This window comes from Bos taurus, chromosome 18 (assembly GCF_002263795.3).
Source record: "Bos taurus isolate L1 Dominette 01449 registration number 42190680 breed Hereford chromosome 18, ARS-UCD2.0, whole genome shotgun sequence".
Taxonomy (NCBI): Eukaryota; Metazoa; Chordata; class Mammalia; order Artiodactyla; family Bovidae; genus Bos; species Bos taurus.
In genome coordinates, this window is record NC_037345.1 from 59,014,430 (window position 1) to 59,040,785 (window position 26,356).

A 26,356-nucleotide genomic window follows, 5' to 3' on the forward strand; every position below is an offset into this window, starting at 1 on the left:
GCTATTTCAAATCCTAAAAGATGCTGTGGATGTGCTGCACTCAATAGGCCAGCAAATTTGGAAAACTCAGCAGTGGCCACAGGACTGGAAAAGGTCCGTTTTCATTCCAATCTCAACGAAAGGCAATGCCAAAGAATGCTAAACTACTGCAGAGTCGCACTCATCTCACACACTAGTAAAGTAATGCTCAAAATTCTCCAAGCCAGGCTTCAACAGGATGTGAACCATGAACTTCCAGACCTTCAATCTGGATTTAGAAAAGGCAGAGGAACCACAGATCAAATTGCCCACATCAGTTGAATCATCAAAAAAGCAAGACAGTTCCAGAAAAGTATCTACTTCTGCTTTATCGACTATGCCAATGCCTTTGATTGTGTGGACCACAACAAACTCTAGAAAATTCTTCAGATGGGAATACCAGAACACCTGACCTGCCTCTTGAGAAATCTGTGTGCAGGTCAGGAAGCAAAAGTTAGAACTGGACATCAACAGACTGGTTCCAAATAGGGAAAGGGTTACATGAAGACTGTATATTGTCACCCTGCTTATTTAACTTACATGCAAAATACATTAAGAGAAATGCTGGGCTGAAAGAAGCACAAGCTGGAATCGAGATTTCCGGGAGAAATGTCAACAACCTCAGACATGCAGATGACACCACATTTATGGCAGAAAGTGAAGAACTAAAGAGCCTCTTGAGAAAAGTGAAAGACGAGAGTGAAAACGTTGGTTTGAAATCAACATTCAGAAAACTAAGATGATGGCATCTGGTCCCATCATTTCAAGGAAAATTAAAGGGGAAACAGTGAAAACAGTGGCAGACTATTTTCTTGGGCTCCCAAATCACTGCAGATCGTGACTGCATCCATGAAATTAAAAGACACTTCCTCCTTGGAAGAAAAGTTATGACCAATCTAGACAGCATATTAAAAAGCAGACATTATTTGCCAACAGAGATCTGTCTGATCAAACGTATGGTTTTTCCAGTATTCATGTATGGATTTGAGAGTTGGACTATAAAGAAAGCTGAGCGCCAAAGAACTGATTATTTTGAACCGTGGTGTTGGAGAATCTTGACAGTCCCTTGCACTGCAAGGAGATCCAACCAGTCTATCCTAAAGGAAATCAGTCCTAATATTCATTGGAAGGACTAATGCTGAAGCTGAAACTCTAATACTTTGGCCCCCTGATGAAAAGAACGGTCTCATTTGAAGAGGCCCTGGTGCTGGCAAAGATTGAGAGCAGGAGAAATGGACGGCAGACGATGAGATGGTTAGATCGTATCACTGACTCGATGGCCATGAGTTTGACAAGCTCCAGGAGTTGGTGATGAACAGGGAAGCCTGGCATGCTGCAGTCCATAAGATCGCAGAGTCGGACACGACTGAGCGACTGAACTGAACCGAACAGTTTGGCAGGCTACCATGCTTCCACTAGAAAGCTTCAGCAGTTAACATTCTCATAAGAGTTCAACATATGGCTTCATTTGTCTCAAAATCCAAACCAAACTTTGGGTTTCGTTGCATCTTGTTCTTTCAGTGACTGCAAAGTAACAAGATCCAACATATTGGGGACTGAATATATGAAATTTCTAGTTTATCAAACAAAAATATTCCCATAATATAGTGTGGACTCTAAACTATTTCTGGGTCTTCCCTGGTGCTCAGTGGTAAGGAATCCACCTGCCAAATAGAGACATGGGAGAGATCCCTGGTCTGGGAAATTCCTATATGCTTTGGAGATATCCTATAAGCCACAACTATATGACCAATAACAAATGAATAACAAAAAATAATTTATTTCAGGATCCTCCCAGCTCAAAAAGAGCTATCACCTTTAATCTTATTTTGAAAGTGTTTTATTTCCTAGTTTTTGTACATTTATTATTCATATTTTCACTTCATGTAAATTAGGCACATGCTATTAGTTTCATTTTGGCACAAGCGGACATCGGAAATACAATTGTTCCGTTATGGACAGAGTGTGCTGTAATAACTGAATTGCAAATTATAAGTATATAATCCCCAAATTGCTTATTGTTTGATGTCATCATGAAAAGAAATTCTACATTTTTTCTACCTGGAGTGCCTTTGGTGCATTCCTAGTTTCTGTTATGAAGTTGAGGTGGTGAAAAACTGTGTTGTTGGAAGAAACATGATCCATTCAGGGTTATGGGGAAAATGATACAAATTTTATTAGATTACAAGACTTAGGATACATTCTGAAGAAAACAGAAGTACAACACAAATTGCAGCAATCAGTGATGAAACAGATACACATGCATACTTTTCTGGTTCTTTGGATCCCATTTTCTTCAATTTCCAAGACGTTTCCATTAATCATTTATATGCAATGGCAACAGCCAGTTAAGGGAGAAAATGACCAGCATTTCCCTGCTATAATTTCTCCCACGTAATCAGTCTTCAGTAACCTGTCAACTCCCCTCCCATGAAAAGCCCAAGTCCCTTAATGTCCAGGTTGCTCTTTGCATAGGCAGATGGTACATCATTCAGTCCTATAATCACGGTGGCCTGTGTACAGAAGGGCATCCTGAACATAATGAGCATGCTGAGTCCTGTCATGGTTTGACATGGTTCTCTGTCCCTCGCTGATCCTAATTCACACACCACTGAATTTGATATTTTAGTGTCCCTGTTTACCCATGAAAGATGGATATTAACGAAGCACACCTAATGAAGTCTGCTCCTTCATCTTACTGATTTCTTTGCAGAAACCATCATGAAACTCCCTAAGAAAGCTATAAAAGCTGTCAAACCTTGCAGAAATGTCATTAAAAAATAACATCACCTTTTCAAGAAAACTCAAGGAATTAAATATACACTGAAGATTAGTGATCATTTCAAAAGGTCAGGAAGTTTCAACACACTTAACATAATTATACTGCCATAAAACAGGAGGTTAATTGTTGGAAAACTAAAGATTTAATCCTAAAATGAATCTTCTCATGTGATCTGTTGTAAGAACTGTCCCAAAATTTTATGAAAGTCATTACAATTCTAAGGATTCTCCCCGATATGAATCTTGGGGAGAATCTTGAGGAAATAAATTTTCTTAAATGTATTTCCAAATTCAGTTTATCTGTAGTTTCTGGCCTGCATAAATCACACCCAAGGTGTGAATATCTCATGAAAAAATTCATTACTTCTGTAAGCTTGCCCTCTCAGGTTCCATCATTTTGATCTTTGCCTTAAGGCTTTACTGAGCACATTACTTCTGTGTGGTTTCTCTGAAACATATATTCTGAAGCCTAGTGCACTCTGAAGCCTGCAGAAAGGCCTTTGCCATCCAATTCAAAGACTCCTCTTTACTATGGAGTCTTGTCTAATACTTCAACTCAAGCTGAAACTTTCTCCACCTCCATTGCATTTGTAAAGCACTGCTCCAGAATGTTTCCCAACTTTGATGTTTGGGTAAAATTCTTCCCAGATATTTTATTTGTGTGGTTTATCTATAGGATATATGTTCTTAGATACCTAAAGACTGAGCAGTAATTGTGACGACTGCCATAAAAGTTGCATTTCTAAGTATAAAGTATTTGCTGAACACTGAGATACAGGGAGCACCTAAAAGCCTTGCCACATATTCTGCACTAGTAAGCTTCTCTGTAGCATGGATGATTTGATAGTTGGTGAGATGTGACCCCTGAGTAAAGGTTTTACATACTCATGTCACTTCTAAACTTTCTCTGCAAAATGACTTCTTTAATGAAGCCTGAAGTTGGATTGTTGCCTAAAAACCCGACACACTTATTACATTGATACAGTTTGGGCTCAAGAAGCCTAAGGTGTAAACAAAAAGCCTGGCCACATTGATTATCTTTGGAAGTCCTCTTGAGTATGGGTCACCTGATGTCTTTTTAGGCCTGTATGCCACCTGAAGGATTTTCCACACTCATATTTGTAAGATTTCTTTGCATTATGAATTCTCTGATGATGGGAATGATCAGCCCATTATTGAAATCCTGGCTGCAGACATTTACATGATTTCCTCCACTGGAGGGATTGACTGTGCTCTGAATGTATGGAATCTTGACAGTAGGCATTTTCTCGTGTTTTGTAAAAAACTGAATGCCATGCAAAAGACTTACCACATGCACTATGTGGGCAAGATTTCAATTCAGAATTAATTACCTGAGGATTAGTTAGATCTGAATACAGAATCAAGCCTCTGCCACATCGACCACATTTGTGCAGTTTCCTCGTTTGACTTTTTGGAAGGTCAAAAACTTCACGTAGTTTACTGCAGTAGTTTACTACATTTACATACAAATGTAGTCATTTGTATGTTTTCACTGCAGTACTGATTCTCAGATGATCTGCAAAGCCATTCCTTGTGACTGCAGGCTTTGCCATATAAATCCCATTTATGTGGCTTCTCTCCTGTATGAACTGCCGAATGGTCAGTTAAGGCTGAACATGAACTAAAAGCTTTGCCACAATCATTTCATTTGTACACTTTCTATACAGTACAAATTCTCTGGTGAATCATAAGGCCTGAACTCAGATTAAACGCTCTGCCACACTCATCACAGTTGCACTAAAATGCTTCTCACAATTGTTCCATTTGTAACAGTTTTCTCCACTATGAATTATCTGATGCTTCCTATGACAGTCATTTCAAGTAAAAAACTGGCCACATACATTATATTTCCATGCTTTCTCTCCTATATGAACTACCTGATGGTGAGTTAAGGCTGACTGAGCACTAAAGTTTGTAACCATTGTTTCAATTGTAAGGTTTCTAATATGAATTCTCTGATGAACTACAAGGTTTGTGTTTAGATTACAAGCCTTGACACTGAGATCACATTTGTTTTCTCTCCAGTATTAATTCTCTGATGAATTCCATGTTGTGCACTTCAAGGAAAGGATCAGCTACACGCAACACATTTATATGGTTATTCTCTAGTATGAATTTTGGATACACTGCAAGCTTACCAATATGACTAAAGGCCTTGCCACAGACAACACATTCATATGCTTTCTCTCCAGTATGAATTCTCCGATGAATTGCAAGGTTTGCAGTTTGACTAAAGGGCTTGCCACAAACATCTCTCGAAAATGAGTTCTCCAATGAACTGCAAAGTAACAGCTGGAATTGAAGACTTTGCCCCATAGATACATTTCTGTGCTTTCTCTCCTGTATGAACTGCCTGATGGAGAGTTAAGGCTGATTTGAAACTAAAGACCTTGCCACATGCATCACATTGATATGCTTTCTATCCAGTATGAATTTTCTGATGAGATGTAAGGCTTCCTTTTACTCTAAAGGCCTTGCCACATATATCACATTTTTATGGTTTCTCTTCAGTATGAATTTTCCGATGCGTTCTAAGGCTTCTATTTACACTAAAGGCCTTGCCACATACATCACATTTATATGGCTTCTCTCCAGTATGAAGTCTCCAATGAATTGCAAGTTGTCTGCTTCGAGTATAGCCACGGCCACATACATCACATTTATATGGTTTCTCTCCAGTATGAAGGATCTGATGAACTGTGTGGCTTTCTTTGCGAGTAAAGGCCTGTTCACACAGATCACACTTATATGGCTTCTCTCCAGAATGAACTCTCTGATGAATTACAAGTTGTGCTTTTTGAGTATAGCCACGGCCACACACATCACATTTATATGGTTTCTCTCCAGTATGAAGGATCTGATGAACTGTGTGGCTTTCTTTGTAAGTAAAGGCCTGTCCACAGAGATCACACTTATATGGCTTCTCTCCAGTATGAACTCTCTGATGAATTCCAAGGCGTGACTTTCGAGTATACCCACAGCCACACACATCACATTTATATGGTTTCTCTCCAGTATGAAGGATCTGATGAACTGTGTAGCTTTCTTTGCGAGTAAAGGCCTGTCCACAGAGATCACACTTATATGGCTTCTCTCCAGTATGAACTCTCTGATGAATTCCAAGGTCTGATTTTCGAGTATAGCCACGGCCACACACATCACATGTATATGGCTTCTCTCCAGTATGAACTCTCTGATGAATTCCAAGGTCTGACTTTCTAGTATAGCCACGGCCACATATATCACATTTATATGGTTTCTCTCCAGTATGAAGGATCGGATGAAGTGCCTGACTTTCTTTGCAAGTAAAGGCTTTTGCACACACATCACATTTATATGGTTTCTCTCCAGTATGAGTTCTCCCATGGTTTTGAAGGTGTGCATTGTGCTTAAAGCAGTGACCAAATACATCACATTTATACGGTTTCTCTCCGGTATGATTTCTCTGATGAACTGCAAGCCTCACATTATCATTAAACGCCTTGCCACATACGTCAGCTTTATATGGTAATCTTCCTATATGGATTCTTTGATGTCTAGTGAGTTCTGAGTCCTGAAGCATGGTTATGCCACACTCATTACTTTTGTAAGATTTTTTCTTGTGTCCTTCTGGGTCTGGGGCCTGTTCTGAGGGATGCATAACAGCACACTCATTTTTATGAGAATTGCCTTTGTAGACACTATGAGTTCTCTGAATTGGCAAAACTGAAGCACTACTGTTCATATGCATCACGACTTGACTACATTCAAAAATTGTCCCTTCAGACTGAAGCATCTGCAATTCATCATGAAAGTTTGATTCGTGCCTTTCAACAGGCTTATCTCCTGCATCATTTCTACTCTGATGATCTCTTCCGTCAGTGAGATTTTTGTTATGGGATATAGATATTCCGTAGTCTCTTCTTTCATTATCTGTCCACAGACTCTCAAAACCATCCACAGTTTCCTGTATCTTCCCGAGGAAAAAATCTTTAATTTCAGAAGTTTCAGCTCTCCCAAATATCACTCTTTGAAAAATTTCTCCTTTTCCACTGTTTCCTTTTGCTTGTAATTTCATGGTCATATCTATACGAGACACATCTACAAGATATAAAGAACCATAGGTATCGTATTAATTACAATTCATAAATAAATTTTTTCCTGTTGAACACATCATATTATACCAAAAGTCATACCCATCCTGAACAGTATTTTGAATCTTCCCAATGATGAACTAAAAATATAAGGGACACTAAAGGAATAGAACTCCTTAAAAAAGAAAAGAGCAATCACACAGAATTCAAATTAATTTTAGGGTACCCAAGTTTGAAAGACACAATCAGGAAAACATTCATTTTATGCAAACCCATGTCAATTCTCAAAGGAAAAGATCTTTTCCCACCATGATCTCAAAGCTCATTCTACTTGGTAGAAACACACTTCTGTCTCATAATTGAGGATAAAAAAATAGTACAAATTCCACGGATGGGGAGATTGGCGGGCTACAGTCCATGACACCACAAAGTGTCAGAAAGGACTGAGCAACTAAGCAAGAAAGGATCAACAAGGCAATACACTGTAATGGTAAATAATCCACAGGAAGCATTCTAACGAAAACTGTAAAACATAAATGGCAGTTGACAACTGTTCAACAAACACTGCATAGTGAAAATAAAGAATTTATTAAAACAGCCCCCCTCCCTATGAGGGCTTATGAGATCTTAGTTCTCTAACCATGGATTAAACCCAGGATCACTGCAGTGAAAGTGCTCCTATCCACTGGACTGTCAGGGAATTCCCTAAAATACTTTTTACAAAAAAGAAAGAACACTTTTCTAAATACCTCTTATAAATCAATGACTAGACAGACATATGTCATTTTATAACAAGTGGTTCGTGTGAGTTATACTGTGTAAAACATACTGTCATCTTTAAATGACAAAGAATTAATAAATGAAACAATCTCTACTTAAATAACAGCCACTCAATATAGCAACTGCCTATCTATACAGTATCCTTCACTTACTCGGTTCATTGGCTCTAAGATACATGTAAAGGAACAAGCTTTGGGGCGTTCCTTATGGCTGAGAGGTAAAGAATACGCTATAAAAGAGGAATATTATTTGAAAACTTATTAACTAGAGTCAGAGACAAACTCTTCAGAACGAAATGTAAATTAACAATATACAGGATGTAATGCAGACAAAGAGATATGTCACAATAACAATGACATGAAGTAAATATGCATTTTAAGCAAAAGTAATCTTTGAGGCAAATTTCCTGATGGTCTAGTGGATAGCATTACATGATTACACTGTAGGGGGTACAGATTCCATCCCTGAGTGGAGTACTAAGATCCCGTCAGCCACATGCTTCAGGAAAAAAAAAAAAAAAAAGTAACTTCTGACCTTTTCAGTAAAATAGTCAAAATTCTATGACACCTAAAAGCATGAATTACCTCAATTTTTCAAATAAAAGTAGTAGATTCCCAGGGTTCATGAACATAATTCCATGGCACATGAAGTAATGAGCAAAGCAGGACTGAAACCCAGACCTACAGATTCATGCATGTTCTTAACCACCAGGGCCCACTTGGGCAGAACACATTACAAAAGGTTACAACAAACTTCAGGACTTTAAAAACATAAGGTCAAGTGAGACACAAGAACTGATCTGCGTAACAAACAGCCTTACTCAGCCATCTCACCTATAAATGGTTTCTCAAGTACCACTCCCCCACATATCAATCCATGTCCTGAAAATGTGGTTCAGTGGATGAGCACGGGTCATTTTGTACAGTATGAGCATGGACGGAAGGAACCTGGAGCATGATTCACATATGCAAGACTGGGGATGGAAGAGAAGATCTGAGTCCACCGTCCTTACAGGCTTCCTGAGTTACAATCACAGAAGATAAAAACCACATTCCTGTTACATATACCGCTGACTGCTACTGCTACTGCTAAGTCACTTCAGTTGTGTCCGACTCTGTGTGACCCCAGAGACGGCAGCCCACCAGGCTCCCCCGTCCCTGGGATTCTCCAGGCAAGAACACTGGAGTGGGTTACCATTTCCTTCTCCAATGCATGAAAGTGAAAAAGTGAAAGGGAAGTCGCTCAGTAGTGTCCAACTCCTAGCGACCCCATGGACTACAGCCTACCAGGCTCCTCTGTCCATGGGATTTGCCAGGCAAGAGTACTGGAGTGGGTTGCCATTGCCTTCTCCCAACGTACTGCTGAAGGTTGTGGCAAAAGCAGTAACAACTGGAATAGCTGAGGGTTCTGAACAGGAAGACAGGTTGAAGGCAGCTCTGTGTAGGATCCGAGATACCAAATGCAATCAAAGGTTGGCCATTCTCTTCCCTTCTTCCAATGAGGTCTCCCAAGTGCAGCAAATACGAAGAGAAGCAGGCTGGCTCCAGGGATTACAGCTCTGGAGGTGTTACTATTGCTCTACATGGACCAAAAAGTGGACATCCCACGGAATCCAGCACAGAAGGGGGACAGAGAGGAATTAGATCCCTTTGAAACACCTCATCACATGCTCCCCAAAATCAAGCAATAACATTGACAGGAGTCAAATGACACACTGCTACAGATCATAGAAAGACCTAACCTTTGACACCTCTTTTCTTGGGGTCCACTTTCCATAAACCTTTCTCTCCTTTTTTTTTTTTTAATTTTTTTTAATTTTTTAATTTTATTTTATTTTTAAACTTTACATAATTGTATTAGTTTTGCCAAATATCACAATGAATCCACCACAGGTATACATGTGTTCCCCATGCTGAACCCTCCTCCCTCCTCCCTCCCCATACCATCCCTCTGGGTCGTCCCAGTGCACTAGCCCCAAGCATCCAGTATTGTGCATCGAACCTGGACTGGCAACTCGTTTCTTACATGATATTTTACATGTTTCAATGTCATTCTCCCAAATCTTCCCACCCTCTCCCTCTCCCACAGAGTCCATAAGACTGTTCTATACATCAGTGTCTCTTTTACTGTCTCGTACACTGGGTTATTGTTACCATCTTTCTAAATTCCATATATATGCGTTAGTATACTGTATTTATGTTTTTCCTTCTGGCTTACTTCACTCTGTATAATAGGCTCCAGTTTCATCCACCTCATTAGAACTGATTCAAATGTATTCTTTTTAATGGCTGAGTAATACTCCATTGTGTATATGTACCGCAGCTTTCTTATCCATTCATCTGCTGATGGACATCTAGGTTGCTTCCATGTCCTGGCTATTATAAACAGTGCTGCGATGAACATAAACAGCCACCTGTAAGTCAGACTGAATTTCTTCTTCCTTAATAAAATGTAATTTTTACGTAGGAGACAGATGGGCTCCAGATTGGATATCTACAATCAGTCACCCTTCTCTCTGCATTCCCTGAGACAAGAGATAGCTGGGCTCCAGTTGAGGAATCTATAGCTAACAAATACAGGGTAAATAGCCAGTCTTTGTCTCTTACCTCAAGGGAATAATCACAGCAATGACAAAGAAAGGAAAAAACTCTATTAACGGAGACACTACACATGTGCAGAAAGGTCGCTTGAGGTCAAGTCAGAGGATAATTCAGGCCATAATGAGTCTTGCTTCTCCCAGAAGCCTTCACTTTGAGATACATCTTGGTTAGGGTGTGCGTTCACACCCCAGGGGGAGGTCCTGAGACAAATTAACCAGAGGGGACAAAGGAAGGTGACTAGCCCAAGGGGAGACGAAGACCTGGAAAACTGTACCTTTAAAAAGAATTGACATTTACCAAAGGTGGGGCGGTCTCTCTGATCTAGCCCATGCACCTTTCTGCATGTACTTTTCCTTTCAATAAACATTTTCCTTTACTCTTTACCTTGTGCTTCTTCATCTGAATTCTTTATTGACTAGGCAGGCAACACTAGGGACCTCAGCCCTAATTGTTGGCTGCTGTGGTCCAATGGTCAGGACTCTTGGCCTGGGAAATGAAGACCTTCCTTCCAGCTTCCACTCATTGCTATGAGCATCCAAACTCAATTTCATTTCTCACACCTTTCTCACTGAAAACACACATCTTACCTTCCTTAAGCAACCATGAACTGTGCTTTATATTGCATTTTCTAGATTAGTGAACATAAATACTACCATAACTTCTAAAAACATTTGCTTTCTTATAGAGAGCATCTCAGAGTAGCACCAAACATATTCATCAATAGTCCTAAATCTCTCAATGTAACACAACAGAATTATTACACAATGTGGATGACTCAAGATAAGTCTTAATTAGATGAGTAAACATTAATACTAGATATTTAATATTGAATATTTCCCAGTTCACATGAACCTGAAATTCATTTAGGTTAATTTCCCTTCTAACTGATTTGTATGCACTTACTGTTTTTTGTTTTTTTAATTCACTTATTATTTTTGGCTTCACTGGGTCATCATCACTGCTCTGTCTTTCTCTCATTATGTCAAGCGGGGACTACTCTCTAGTTGTGGTGAATGAGCTTCTCATTGTACCTACTTCTCTTGTGGACCATGAGCTCTAGAGAACGTGGGCTTCAGTAGTGGTGGTGTACGGGCTTAGCTGCTCTGCGGCATGTGTAGTCTCCCTGGACCAGGGATAGAACCTGTCCTTTGTACTGGCAGGTGGATTCTTTACCATTGAGCCACCAGGGAAGCCCAAGTGCTTCCTTTCTTTTAAAGCCAATTGAGTAAGAGTTCATTTAAAAATAAACCTCAGCGATATTATCCAAAATCAAAGACACACACTGAGACATGCATAAATCCAAACAGATTTAAAATGTCTCTCTGATTCTATTGGAGTTGGTATCCTCCTCCAGGGGATCTTCCCAAGCCAGCGATTGAACCCACATCTCCTGTGGGTTATCTCCAGTGTCTCCCACACTGGCAGGCAGCTTCTTTACCACTAGAGTCATCTGGGATCCCTGGTAAAGGTTAACTTCAAGCTTTTCTGTAGGCAGGGCTTTTTAAGAAGCTAGCTGTTTTTATTCCATATGCAAAAAGAAATGGTTTTTTAGTTTCAAAAGAAAAAAGAAAAAATCATTTTAACCAGTTTTCTCCAGAGTCTAAAGAATATCACAGCAATCCCTGTGTCAAAAAACTTATCTTCCCTTTCAATAGTCACAGTCTTATATCTAAAATACAGAGTAAACAGTGTTCAAATTGACTGTGATTAACTGGGGCAGATGGATGATAAAAATCATAGATTGTCCATCTTGGGAAATGGGGCTCTTCACTTGATCAGAAGAATCTGAAGGGGTAAAGACATTTGTTAGAGTGGGGGCAGGAGTGGGGGAAGCTGGGCTCCCCCTCCCCACTGACAGACAGGGGAAGTTAGAAGGGGACTAGCTGATGGAGAGAGAGACAGAGCAGTAGGAGGGGTGAAAGGCCACAACAGGACAAAGATAATGGAGACAGAAAGGCAGTGGGGGTCACTGTTAAGAGATGTGGGCCAGCACAGGAGAGAGCCCACTTAAAATGTGAGAATTTGATCAGCTAATATATAATTTGACATTGTAATATGGACAACCATTATCACCAATCGCATAATTCTGTTTCCAGTTGTAACTTCTCTTCAGACAATTTTAAGATCGCTTTATGTACCTCCTGTACTTCCCTGGTGGCTCAGCTGGTAGAGAATCCTCCAGCAATAAAGGGGAGACCTGGGTTCAATACCTGGGTTGGGAAGATCCCTTGAAGAAGGGAAAGGCTACTCACTGCAGAATTCTGGCCTGGAGAATTCCATGGACTCTATAGTCCATGGGGTCGCAAAGACTCCGACATGACTGGGTGAGTTTCCCTTTCATTTTATGTACCTCACAGTAGGAGAGAGAAGGATCCAGCCTCTCATCCAGCATGGCATTCTTATCCTTTCTCAATGGGTGAGAGTCACAAATATTCAGTAACTTCTAAGGGTACAGCCCTCTTTAAGGTTCCAATTTTCACACTATCCAGTGAAAACATCCCATGTATCAGCTAACTGCTACTGCTGCTGCTGCTAAGTCGCTTCAGTCGTGTCCAACTCTGTGCGACCCCATAGACAGCAGCCCACTAGGGTCCTCCGTCCCTGGGATTCTCCAGGCAAGAACACTGGAGTGGGTTGCCATTTCCTTCTCCAATGCATGAAAGTGAAAAGTGAAAGAGAAGTCGCTCAGTCGTGTCTGACTCTTAGTGACCCCATGGACTGCAGCCCACCAGGCTCCTCTGTCCATGGGATTTTCCAGGCTACAGTACTGGAGTGGGGTGCCATTGTCTTCTGCAGTATCAGCGAACTAGCAGTAATGCAGATCTTCCTATTAGGAAATAAAAACTTCATCAACCTTAACCGCTTTCTTCTTACAGAGTGGCATTTTGTCTCACAAATACTGCTCACAGGGCCAATTAAAGTTTTGCCAAATGTTGTCACTTTCACCTCAAGTTCAAAGATTTGTTAACAAAATAAGCCACTTGTTCTGTAGAAATAAGTAATACAAATACTTATTATAGAATTATCAAGCTGACTTTCAATATGCTAACAATAAAAGAAAAGCGAAGTAGAAACAGCAGAAGGTACACAACCAAATTGGGTTCTGACCAACATCCAGACTCAAACAGTGCTGGCAAGTATCGGGACACAGCCCATCTGGAGACCCAGTGGGGAAAAGGTCCCAGGCAGCATGTTACAGTCATGGGTGAGACTTCAAAGATTGCAGTTTTGGGTTCGCCCTTATAATCCCAGGACGGTAATTGATATCATCGGCAATCTGTGAGCAAATAGCAGCTTTGGTTGCATGTTAATACTATTTGTTTGTCTTACAAAACTTATAATGTTGCTAAGCCTACAGCTGAGTAGGCCAGGGCACCTCCAAGGGCTCAACAATCTCAAGAGTTGTCCCCTATCTATCTCTGGTGCTGCAAGCCTTGCACTCACAGCAAGCAGTCAGGGCACTCACAGTCAGGGCAATGTCCAGCCAGTTAGAAGCAAGCTCACAGGCCTGCTTTAAAGAGGACGTAGACCCTGTGCCTCCTGCATTGCCAGGTGTAGAATCCAACTTCTTTTGTCAGCCAAGAAGTGGTGGCCATTATAGACGGACAGAAAAACATTCACAAATTAATTTACTATCTGCATCCTTCTGAATGCACAGGAAACAGTATAATATACAGTATAATATGCAGATACCTGGGCTTCCTTGGGGCTCAAAGGTAAAGTATCCACCTGCCACGCAGGAGACATGGCTTCGACCCATGCGGGGGAAAAGCACCTGGACCAGGGCATGGGAACCTACTCCAGGACTCTTGCCGGGAGAGTCCCACGGATAGAGCAGCTTGGAGGGCTACGGTCTACTGGGTTGCAGAGTCAGACACAACTGTACCAACTGAGCACACAGGCATCCATGTATCTAGTTCTTTCCAAGAACTACTGAACCAAGAATACAAGGGTAGAAAACAGGGAATTGGATATTTCAAAGTTTGAAATCACCTTTATAAATACTTAAACTGTGTAGAAATTTGTGTATCACACAGTGGGCAGATCACCCAAAGAAAGGACAAGGCTATGAACTCAGTCAAGCAAAACAGGGGCTGCCAAGAGACACAGAGGGAAAACACAGAGATACCCCCAAACCGGAATCCAACTTCACAGGGAAGTGATCCTCACCCACAGACAGCAGGTTCTTGTAGGTCTCCACCATCACGTCCCGGTACAAGGCCCTCTGAGCAGGGTCCAGGCATTCCCACTCCTCTGGAGTGAACTTGATGTCCACATCCTCAATGGTCAACTGTGTCTGAAATGAAAGCATATTTTACTAACAGGCGCTGGGGAGGATTCTTATTTTTACACGAAATGAGAAGAGGTTAGAGGGGTAATGATCAATTCGGGTAATTTTCCTGTTGTTTCATAAGACTATGACATCTTCCAATAAACATGAATTTGTCACTCGTATGGACAATACATGCAGAATATACAAATAAATTCAACCAGTGAGTTCTTTATGCATAAGTGTTACACTATACACACCAAGGGACATTCAATATCTAGATGAGTTACAAGACTGGTGTCTTCAGAGATGACAAAGTCCACAGCGGCTTTAAAGAACACACATTGTTTTGATTATGACATCATCACACTGATGACAGGTGTCTCAACACTTCCTACACACTAAGCATTACTCTAAGACTTTACACAGATGAACTTATCATCAACATAACAGCACATTAGAGAAAGATCTGGGTCCATCTTACCATGAAAACTCTGTCATTCTAAGAATTTGCGCAGATCAAACAGTTAAGAAATGAGGCAACAGCACCTGAGGTCAGGTGGTTGGGACTGGCAACAGAAATACCAGAGCAGCAAAGTATATCCAGAGAGAGTTCCAAGAATACCTGAAACAAGTTCAAGAAAGCTGAAGTGCAATGGAGGTGTAGAATCCCAGATCTTTTGTTAGCCAAGGAAAGACAGACATGATAGATGGACAGAAAAATATTCACAAATTAATTTACTATCTACCTCCTTCTGAATGCACAGGGAACACTATAACATGCAGTATCATATGTAGGTATCTGGGTTGCCCTAAGGCTCAGCGGTAAAGAATCTGCCTGCAATGCAGGGGACATGGTGTTCATATCTCCAGGGGGAAGATCCCCCTGGAGGAGGGCATGGCAACCCACTCCCGTATTCTTGCCTGGAGAATTCCAGGGACAGAGGAGCCTGAAGGGTTATGTATGGCCCATTGGGTCACAAAGAGTCGGACACGATGATAGGATAAATGGTCACTGTACAGGGTCACCCGCTCTTCCCACCAACCACACAATGTCAATACTCTTACTACTGTTTACATCATTCATGTAATGAGATAGAAAAAACTTAAAGGAAAGGAAAACACTTAAGATACAATTTCAACTGCTACAAAGCATAAAACATGTTTATGAGATGATGTTCTGTAATAAAACCATGGGATTACAGATCCATGCACTCACACATGCAAATGTAAACACACAACTGGTTGAAACAAGGAAGACCTGCCTATTTTTTCTTTCAATCCAAATTTACAGAGTGTCAACGTGGTCCCCAAACTGGGAGTACAGCAGTGAACATAATGGAGCTTACAGTCTAGCAGCCAGCCACCCAATTACATCCATAATTTTAAAGTTACTATTGCAACATGTGCTCTGAAACAGGCCTGGTGCTAAGAGAAGATTTATCAGAAAGTCTTGACGTACATCAAGAAATCACACAAGGTCTCCATGAGGAGGAAACACTTAGGATTGGCAAGGTGGGAAATGGAAGAGTGTTGCAAGCAGAGAGAACAGCCTGAGTGCTGGCTCTGAGGCAGGAAGGTATTTAGTGAACAGAAAGTCAGTCAGTCTAACTGGGACACAGGGAACAAAGAGGGGTGATGCCAGGTAGAGGCCGCTTTCTACAAGGTCTTTGGATTTAGGACTTTATTCCAAAAGTAACTGGAAGTCACTGAAGAATCTGCAGGAGGTAAATCAGAGGTTTAGATTTGTTTTTGGGAGCTCACTCTGCTGTGTGTGGAGGTTGTTGTTGCTTTGTTGCTGTCGGGTCAGATCTTTGCGACCTCATGGTAGCCTGCCATGCTCCTCTGTTCATGGGATTTTCAGGCAAGAATACTGGAGTGAGTGGCCATCTCCTACTCCAAGGTGATGCCTTTTGACACATTCTGGGATGATACTCTCGTTTTCTTTTATTCACGTGTATTTCAGCATCTTTAGGACATTAAAAATGCATCAGTTTGTACTTCAGTAATTTGTCTGCATTCTATGTCTTTTTCAAGTTATTTACTTTGGTTTTGCTGAGTCTTTCTTGCTGTGAGGAGGCTTTCTGTATTTGCAGCTGCAGTGCACGGGCTTCTCATTACAGTGGCTTCTCTTGTTTTGGAGCATAGAGTGTGTGGGTTTCAGTAGTTATGGCGCCTGGGCGTCTTTGCTCTGAGGCATCTTCCTGGACCTGGGATGGGACCCATGCACCCTACATTGGCAGGCACATTCTTATCCACTGTACCACCAGGGAAGTCCTCAACATTATCTTATATTAGTTCAAAAAAATGAAAATACAAGCAGAAAGTAATATACAGAAGATTTATTCTAATCTGTATATAATAGCTATATTTAAAAATAATATGAGGGCTTTCCTGGAGGCTCAGTGGTAAAGAATCCACTGGGCAGTGCAAGAGACACAAGTTTGATACCTGGTCAATAAAGATTCCACATGCCAAAGGGCATCTAAGCCTGTGGGCCTCAATTTCTGAGCCAGAGCTCTAGAGCCCAGCAGGTGAAACTACTGAAGCCAGCATGCTCTAGAGCCTGGGCTGCAAGAAAAGAGAAGCCACCGTAATGAGGAGCCCACACACCACAACTAGAGAGTGGCCATCACTCGCCAGAACTGGATAAAGCCAGTGAAGCAATGAAGAGCCAGTACAGCAGAAAAAGTATATTTAAATATAGTAATATTATCTTATTCTTATTGTTAGGTATGTAGTTATTAACAAAATCCAAAGTTTATGTTTTCATTCCATGACCAAATATTGCATCATGATTAGGAAAGTTGGGGGAATTCCCTGTCAGTCCAGGGTTTAAGATCTTGCACTTACACCATAGCATTTCAGGTTCAAGTCCTCCTCAAGGAACTAAGACCCTGCAAGCTGCATCGTGTGGCCAAAAAGGAAGAATAAATAATTAGCAAAATATATTTCATAGTTTAAATTAGATGCTGTAATGAAACATTCTCTAGCCCTGAGGTCTCTTTCTGAACTTTTCATTTCACTCCCAAACATTTAAGATTTTCAAGGAGGTCCTCACTTAGTTTTAAATGTACTATAAAAAGTAGGACTGATTTCCCCTTATTGGACTCTTTTTCAGATTTTGGCATGTATTAAGCATTTTAATATCTCACATCTACATGCAGCTTCTTTACCCTGGTTGACAGAGAGCAGACAGGGCATCCAGATGGGCCCTAAGCAATCCCTGCTGCCCAACAGCACTGAGACCCTGTCTCCAACCCGTGGGTGAGAAGCCCTGCCCAACACGGTGCCCAGGGGAGCCTCCTCAAAAGGGCCAGGTCACGGGGTCATGGGGAGACAGGATCTAAGTGAGGACGACAAACCCTGAGGGAAAGCCCCGGGGTGAGTGTGAATGTACAGGAGTCAGACAAGGCACTGCAGAGTCAGACAAGATTAGCGAGTCCAAAAATGGATACTTCAGGCAGGACAGATTGAGAATCCACTGAGAATATGACCTTACCTGAGAAAGAGCCATTCCTGACACGTTTTCTTTCACCTTCCTCCTGTTCTGGGCTTATTCCTCAGCTAACGCAAGTCTTCAGAGGAGTGTCAAGAAGGTGGAAAACATGGTATTTAATGCTTAGGGTCAACACATCCGCTTCCTGAGCCCCAACCACACACACAGGGAAGCCTTCACCGTGTGAAACAAACAGTCCTCTGTGGCCACTGTCTCAGGAGGGACTCAGGACAGTCAACTGCAGCATAGAGTTCAACACGGGACTTTTCCACACTTTCCCTGGGATCACACTTCCTTCCTGGTGAGGCCTCATGCACACAGCAGCAGGGGGTACCTCCGCTGACCCCACGATGCCGTTCAGGTCACACAGCAGGCCCTGGTCCAGCCCCACTCAGAGCAGAGCACCCTCCCCTCCCCCAGGGCCTGATCTCAGTCTCAGAAGTGGAGGCTAAGAGCCCTGGTGCCCAATGCAGGATCCAGATCGGAATCATCTGTGGCTCTGTTCACATTCCTGGGGCGAGGCCCCACATGAGAACCTGAGGAGCGTGTCTGTTGGGGGAGGGGTACAATACATGCCCAGGCAAAATGCCTCATGATCTCATGTGAAGCCTGGGTTGAATACCACTCAAGGGGTCAAGTCTAGCCTACCTCCCACTTTCTTCTTTTCCAGCCTGACTGACATTGAATGGACTAACAAGAAGGGATGTGTACACATACCATGCACGATGTGACCATGTGACACATGTCTACACTGTGAAATATTTATAACAATCCACGAACCAACACATCCATCACCTCCAAATTCCCATGTTCCATGTGTGGTGACAACACTCATGACGTACTCTCCTGACAAATTCCCAGCATGCAGTAACAGAACAGCATTAACTACGGTCAGCATGCTGCACACACCTCCCCAGGACGCACTCATTTTACAACTCAAAAGTCTCTACCTTTTGACCAGCATCTCCCCATTTTCCCCACCTCCCAGCCCCAGATAACCACCATCCCACTGTCTGCTACTAGTGGTTTCAGATTTTTACATTCCACATATAAGCAAGCACATATAATCAGTCTTTTCCTACCTGCCTTAATTCACTTAGCATAATATTCTCTACATTCATCCAAGTGATCCCAAGTGACAAAAATCGCCATTTTTATGGGTGCATGTCATTATATACGTGTTTGTGTTTCTCTGAGTGTATGCTACCTACCAGGACTTTTCTGGTAGCTCAGACGTTAAAGAATCCGCTGCCAATGTTGGAGACCCGGGTTCGATCCCTCGGTTGGGAAGACGCCCTGGAGAAGAGAATGGCAGCTCACTCCAGTATTCCTGCCTGGAGAATTCTATGGAGAGGAGCCTGCAGGCTACAGGCCAAGGGGTTACAAGAGTCAGAAATGAGTGACCCCAGCCAGTCCCCAAACTGTTATCTCCAAACTCTAATAATAAAAGACAGATGTGTAGGCTGATGCACATATCTCAATGCAACTTCAATATCTTCCACAGAAACACTGCAAGTTTTGTTTTTTTTTTTAACTTCCAAATGCATCTGAAACTTTATGAGCAACTCAAAATAACAGAAATACCAAAGGTAACACACGAAGTGATCTCTGGGGTTTTACCCACAGTTATGCTATGGGTTGCATACTTAATTCTCGCCCCCCCTAAAGACCACAAAAAATCCAGTGTGGAGGGGGTGCTGTGAGGCACCTCCTGGATCCCGCCCCCCTTCTCTGGGACCACTGTCCCCATCCTCCTGCACCCAGACCTCCCTGTGGGCTCAGCTCAGCCCTTGCTTCTAACACACTGCAGGATAACATTCTTCTTCCCAATCCCACAGCCTTTCTTCCTCCACAGGTGTGATCACGAGATTCCCAATTAAACCCAGTCATGCAAACCTCAGTCACAGCATCTGTGTCCCCGGAAAACTGAGCCAAGACACTGGCACGCCCACCATTCCACACAGCCCACAATTAGCCATGAGCCCACGTCCAGGACCTCCAGCCAGAACTGAGACCCCCTTTGTCAACAGGTCCACATGCTCCGTGATCCCACAACTATGCTTGTCTCTCTCTCTCACACGCAAACACACCATTCATTGGGTTCATTAAAAGGTGCACTCCTGCTCCCACAACCCTCCTGGAAACCCCGACACGCTCCCCCTCACTTTCTCCTATTTTTCTACCCCTTCTCCGTGCACAGCTGAACAAGAACAGAGACCTCTAGGCGTGGGCATTGCAAAAGAAATGCACCCTAGCTGCAAATCCAAGGACACTGGACACTCAGTATGGAGACCAAGAAGCTGGTCCTCTTGGGGAAACCACTTAGCAAAAAGGACGTTATGTAGTTGAGGATGGTTGGACTGAGTTCAGTAAAGAAGTCACAAAGAGAGAGAGGCCCCAATCTCACCGGCTCCTGTTCTCCCTGCTCATGGCTAACTGGAAGATACCCCAGGTCATTAATGGGGGGAAGGTGGTTTGGGGATAGGGAGGTGTCGTCTCCTACATACTCCCCTAAGATACTGACCAGTCTAATCACAGGAAACTCAGCATCTGCCGCTGAGCAGATGAGCTGCTAGAAGGCAAAGCTGCTGTCCAAGATGGCAATTGGTCCCTGCATGGACAGAGCTTAGAAGACCTGGGGGCTGCAGTGAGCAGTGACACTGCAAACTAAAACATGGGGACACCTCAAGACACTGGATCTGCCAGGCTTTTTAGGACTCCAACATCCTTTTGCTTTTGAGTAATTAAGTCTCCACATGGGGTAAGGATCAATCAGAGTTGACATGTCCAGAACAAATACGGGAGCCGTCATCACCAAGCCTATAACCTCCATCATCCCTGAGGATTCTTCAGCCCAGCCCACAGTCCCAGTCCTCACCCCCAGAGTGAGATGCTGCAAGCATCCTGGGAGGAAGAGGAATACGGTGAACCCTTCAATGAAGGGAAAAGAGGAAAGACTCCAAATAATTAAAGGAGAAGGGCATATCTGATCAGGGTAATTAATACCGAAGCAATAAACCTGGTTAACATGACAGAGAATATCAGAAGGAGATGGGGAGACCTCTCTGGCCCAGACCTGAAGGAACAGAAAGCGCTAGGGCAACAGTGATATAATGACCAAAGGTAGGAGTAGAAACTAAGATCCGAGACAAGAAGGTTTTGGTGTTTATGAACAAGGACTAAGTGAATGTGACCAGGACAGACTGACCATGAGAACGGGGTCGGCTCCCAGGATGAGGCTGGAGACCCTGGCAAGAGGTGGGAGGCCTCCCTACAGACTGAGCTTTATTCACAGAAGATGGCTCATGACTTCCTCTCAGGGTCTGAGCTTATGTTCCCGCCTCCATCCTACTGTTGTCCTTTTTCATTTTCGAAGACTGGGACCTATTTCAAATTCTAATAACACGTGGGCTCTCCCTACAAGCAGAACTGCCACACACACAGTCACACACCCAATTTGGCCAATCATTTCAGGGGTCAGTGTTGCTCAGCTTCTGGACCTGAGGAAGCATCATCAGACCAAATCATAGCTCACTAGTTACTAGATCACATAAAAGAGAGGAAAATGGAGTATCAGACTAACTGCTTAAATTAGGTTGTGACTCTTAATATAAAAGATCACTGACACCCTTACCAAACATTCATCAAAATGGTCTATAACTATTTATTAGTTACCAAAAAATGTTTTCAAAATATAACATAAACAAGAAACAGCAAATGGGCCTCTAATAAATGTGAAACAAACCTAAAGTGAATCAGCTTATTAAAATTTTTTTCATTGAAGAATTCCGGTGTAAAGTTTAAAAAAAATTTCAGAATATAGAGTATTTAGAAAAGAATGACATGAATTAGTTACAGGAGTCCACCAAATCTTATTTCACAAATGAATAATTGTTTATAAGAAGGTGGGTATTCAATGAACTATTCAATGAACTAATTCAATTAACTAATCCAAGATACAAAATAATGAAATATAAAGAAAGGAGAAAGCAAAAAGTAAAACCATCACAAAGAATATTTTTACTGTGCCTGGAAAAGGCATCATGTAGTAAGAGAGTCAGTTCTTGTCCCATTTCTCCTCTCCATAACCTCTACTCTGCACCAGGAAAAGGGAAGGGGGTACCCCGACTCACCTCTAAGGGAATCAAGTCACTGCTGCAACCCCCACCTCTATAGCTTCTGCACGTGGATGTTATCTTTTAATACAGAAAATTACAACACGCACAAGCCTTACAGACAGAAGTTTTGCAATTCTCATTTTCATATGTATAATTTAAAAAAGAAAGTTTTAAACTTAGTAGATTCTAAAGCCAAAAATCAATGTACCACGAGTTAAAAATCCTGATCAAATCGATTCAGCACTCATCTAGATCTAATCCGCTCCCAAACCTGCACACTACTTGTTTCCACTTCATTTAGTTTATGTTTCCCTACTTTTTTCTCCGTCTCCCTTTCTCTTCCCCTCTGCGCTCCTGCTGTGCCTGTCCTCCTCTCTACTTCTTCCCTGACTCCCATCCGGCCTCTCTCTGCCATCTGTTCCCTGTAAAATGCTTCTAATCCAACCTCTTTGATGATCCTAAATCTCCAACAATCTCTGCCCTCCTTTCCTCCCCTCTCTGGCACCCCCAAGTGGCTATGCTTCCTCTCAGCTTCCTTTCTCAGCTCCTCCAATCACTGCTAAGTCGCTTCAGTCGTGTCCGACTCTGGGTGACTCCATAGACGGCAGCCCACGAGGCACCGCCGTCCCTGGGATTCTCCAGGCAGGAACACTGGAGTGGGTTGCCATTTCCTTCTCCAATCACTAGGAGTCCCCTTTGTCTCTCAGCAGGATATTGCTCTGTAAGCCAAGACCCCAACGCTTGTGTCCCCTTTGCGGGCTCTCTGTGTGAACTGCCTCTCCACTGTTGCCCTCTTTGGGACCTGTGATTTACAGCCCCTCTCCCTTGAAAGCTATAGAAGGGGGCGACAGAGGATGAGATGGTTAGATACCATCCCTGGACTCAACAGACATGAATCTGAGCAAACTCTGAGGAATAGAGGGGTCGTAAAGACTCGGAATGAACACCACTACCTCCCTATCTTGCTCACCTTTAATTCTCAGGAAATGCTGCTTTTCTCTAAACGTTTTACCTAACCGCTACCTTCAAGGCCGATTCTTTTTCATGCTGTTGTCTCTTCACAAGTTCCTCACCATTACTTTTCATTGCCATCGCTTATCCGTCATCCTTTTCTCAATTAAATATTTCTCTAGGAGTCGCTGTCTCTGCTGCTTCTAACCCCACCCACCCCCACCCCCACCCCCGCCCCGCCCCGGCCTCCTATTTGCAGGGATGGCGACTGAATAAGAAGCCCGGTTCCCTCAAGAGCCAAACCGCAACGGGTGGAATTTGGAACGGAAGAACCTCGGGTGTCACGTGACTGGCGCAGGTCGCCTCCCCGACACGGGACAGGGCAACGTCACTATGAAGGCATGGCCTGCGGGGCGGAAGGGCCGGCCTGAGGAGACTTGAGGTGAGAGGGACTGGGAGGGAAGCGGTCTCAGCAGCGGGGCTGGCTCTCCAAAATCCCAGGACCGGGGAGCGGGGTGGTCGTGGCGGTCGGCGCGGCCAGGGGCCGAGAGGACGAGGTTGGGGGCCGCGGAGCTAATAAACCCACCTAGCCGTAGAGAACTGTATGCGGTGTAAGAAGGGCAGAGGGGTCAGTGAGGTCAGTAAATGGTTTGAAGCACGAAAGAGGTGCGAAACGAAGCGTCGCTGTGGACCAAAAGCTGGAAGCGGCTTCAGAGCGACTTTAAAGCAAAATGGAGGAGCCCCTTTGCTGCTCACCAAGACGTCTGAACTTGCTGGGGATGGTGAGACGGGCGCAGGGATTGAGAGTCACTAGCGAACCTGAGGCTCCTGGTACCGAGGAAAGGAGGCAGCAGGCCGCAGGTTTAATTAGAAAGAGAGAAACTCACGCTGAGCTGAGAGACCTCCACTCGCCGCGCTCCGCTTCCTGGTTTGTGGGACGCTGCCCGCACGCGCCGTGAAAGGGCGGAGCGGCCTGGGGGCGGGGACTCAGCGGAGCCTGGTCGTCGAGGGGCGGGGCACTGAGCGAAGCCGAAGACGCGTGGGGACAGCGGAAGTGTTAGGAGGAGCTTCGGGGCGTGGGGGGCCGGGCCTCCGGGCGCAGTGGGCGGGGCGGGGCAGCGGGGATAAACAATTCATTACTGTAATCACCTCTGAAGGTGACTGTAGCCGGAATATTAAAACAGGTCTGTTCCTTGCAAGGAAATTTATGATAAACCCAGACATTGTATTGAAAAGGCATATATAATTCCAGAATACCTAAAGAGTGAAACGCAATTTTGAAAGCTATCATAGTCGTTGCATTTCTAAGTATAAAGTGGTGAACCATGAGTTTGAAGCAGTACCTGAAGGCCTTGCCACATTCTGTACACTAGCAAGGTTCTCGCTAGGACGGATCATCTGATGGTTGGTAAGGTGTGACCCTGAGGTAAAGGTTCTACACACTCAGGTCACATGTAAGCTTTCTATCCAGAATGAGTTCTTTACTGAATCCTGACGGCAGACTGTTGTCTAAAACCCCTGATGCACTCCTTTCAGTGATGTAGCTTCTACCTAGGGAATATTCTCAAGAAGCCGAAGGTGTAAACACCTGAAAAGCCTGGTTGCATATTGATTGCATTCGTATGGTCTCTGCAGTATGGATCACCTGATGTCTTTTCAGGCCTGAATGCCAACTGAAGGATTTGCACCCTCGTACACTTGTAAAGTCTCTCTATATTATGAATAATCTGATGATGGGAATGATCAGCCCATTACTGAAGCTCTGACCACACACATTATATTTATGATTCCCTCCAATCTAGACTGGAGGGATTGACTGCGTTCTAAATGTATGGCTTCTCACCAGTATGAATTTTGTAAAAACCAAATGGCTTCCGAAACACATAACACAGGCACTAGGTGAGTAAGACTTCAATTCTAATTAATTATCTGATGGTTAGTTACATCTGAACACAGAATCAAAGCTTTGCCACACCTAGCACATTTCATGTGGTTTTCCTCCAGTTTGACTTTTCTGAGAGTCAAAAAGTAGATATACTTTACTTCATTTACTACACTTGTAAGTTTTCATTGCCATATTGATTCTCAGATGATCTGCAAAGTCATTCCTTGTGACTGAAGAGTTTGTCACATAAATTACATTTATGTGGTTTCTCTCCTCTAGGAACTGCCAAAAGGTCAGTTAAGGCTGAGCAAGCACTAGAAGCTCTGCCAAATTTGAATGCTTTCTATACAGTGTGAATTCTCTGATGAATTATAAGGCCTGAACTCAGATAAAAGGCTCTGCCATACTCATTACATTTGCACTAAATGTGTCTCACAATTGTTCCATTCTTAACATTTTTCTCCACTATGAATTATCTATGATTTCTACATGGTCATTTCAAATATAGCACTGCCCATATACATCACATCTCTACGCTTTCTCTCCTACATGAACTGCATGGCAGTGAGTTAAAGCTGACTGTTCACTAATATGTTTGGCACAACTGTTACCTTTCTAAGGTTGCTCCCCAGTATGAATTCTACAATGAACTGCAAGGTTTGCATTTAGATTAAAGGACTTGCCACTGAGATCTCATTTATATGCTTTCTCTCCAGTATGACTTCCTCAATTAAACTACAAGTTTTCTAATATGACTAAAACCCTTGCAACAGATATCACATTTACATGGTTTCTCTCTGGTATGAATTCTCTGATGAAATGCAAAGTAAGAGCTGGAACTGAAGACTCCTCCACCAAATTACATTTCTATGCTTTCTCTCCTATAGGAACTGCCTGATGCGGAGTTAAGGATGACTGTGCAATAAAACATTTGTCACAATTGTTACGTTTGTCAGGTTTCTCTCCAGTATGAATTCTTCCATGAACTGCACAGCTTGAAGTTTGACTGAAGTCCTTTCCACACACACATTTACACAGTTTCTCCCCAGTATGATATCTCTGATGAACTGCAAGCTTTGCAGTTTGATTAAAGCCCTTGCCACACAGAACGCTGCTATGAGTGGGTTTTCTCCAGTTGAGGCTGCAGTGAACGGGCTTCTCACTGCAGTGCCTTCTCTTGTTTTGGAGCACAGGCTCTGGAGTGTGCAGGCTTTGGGAGTGATGGTCCCGGGCTCTAGAGCACAGACTCAGTAATTGTGCCGCATGGGCTTAGTTGTTTTGAGGGATCTTCCTGGACCTGGGGTGGAACCGTGTACCCTACATTGGCAGGCACATTCTTCTCCACTGTATCAGGAGGAGT

The 26,356-nt window shown here is 43.0% G+C and overlaps 1 protein-coding gene and 1 long non-coding RNA gene across 5 annotated transcripts; one reads left to right on the forward strand and one right to left on the reverse strand.

Annotated features, from left to right (window-relative positions):
* Positions 1–1,956: 1,956 nt before the first annotated feature.
* Positions 1,957–24,045, reverse strand: LOC100336734 (zinc finger protein 665). 4 transcript variants are annotated; one of them, XM_059877176.1, is made up of 7 exons: positions 23,999–24,045; positions 19,254–19,338; positions 18,046–18,121; positions 17,397–17,447; positions 16,308–16,512; positions 14,444–14,570; positions 1,958–6,900 (listed from the first exon to the last, which is right to left on the reverse strand). In XM_059877176.1, exons 6-7 carry the CDS (start codon positions 14,475–14,477, stop codon positions 5,315–5,317), a joined length of 1,620 nt encoding a protein of 539 aa, XP_059733159.1. In that variant the 5' UTR covers positions 14,478–14,570; positions 16,308–16,512; positions 17,397–17,447; positions 18,046–18,121; positions 19,254–19,338; positions 23,999–24,045; the 3' UTR covers positions 1,958–5,314. The 4 variants fall into 4 exon arrangements, with proteins under 4 accessions (XP_059733156.1, XP_059733157.1, XP_059733159.1 ...); XM_059877175.1 differs by lacking the exon at positions 16,308–16,512; XM_059877173.1 differs by lacking the exons at positions 16,308–16,512; positions 17,397–17,447 and having other exon boundaries at positions 1,957–6,900.
* LOC132342727 (uncharacterized) lies at positions 23,370–25,938 on the forward strand. Its single transcript, XR_009491219.1, has 3 exons — positions 23,370–23,553; positions 24,914–25,010; positions 25,884–25,938. It is a non-coding gene; the product is annotated as an uncharacterized lncRNA (long non-coding RNA).
* Positions 25,939–26,356: the final 418 nt, after the last annotated feature.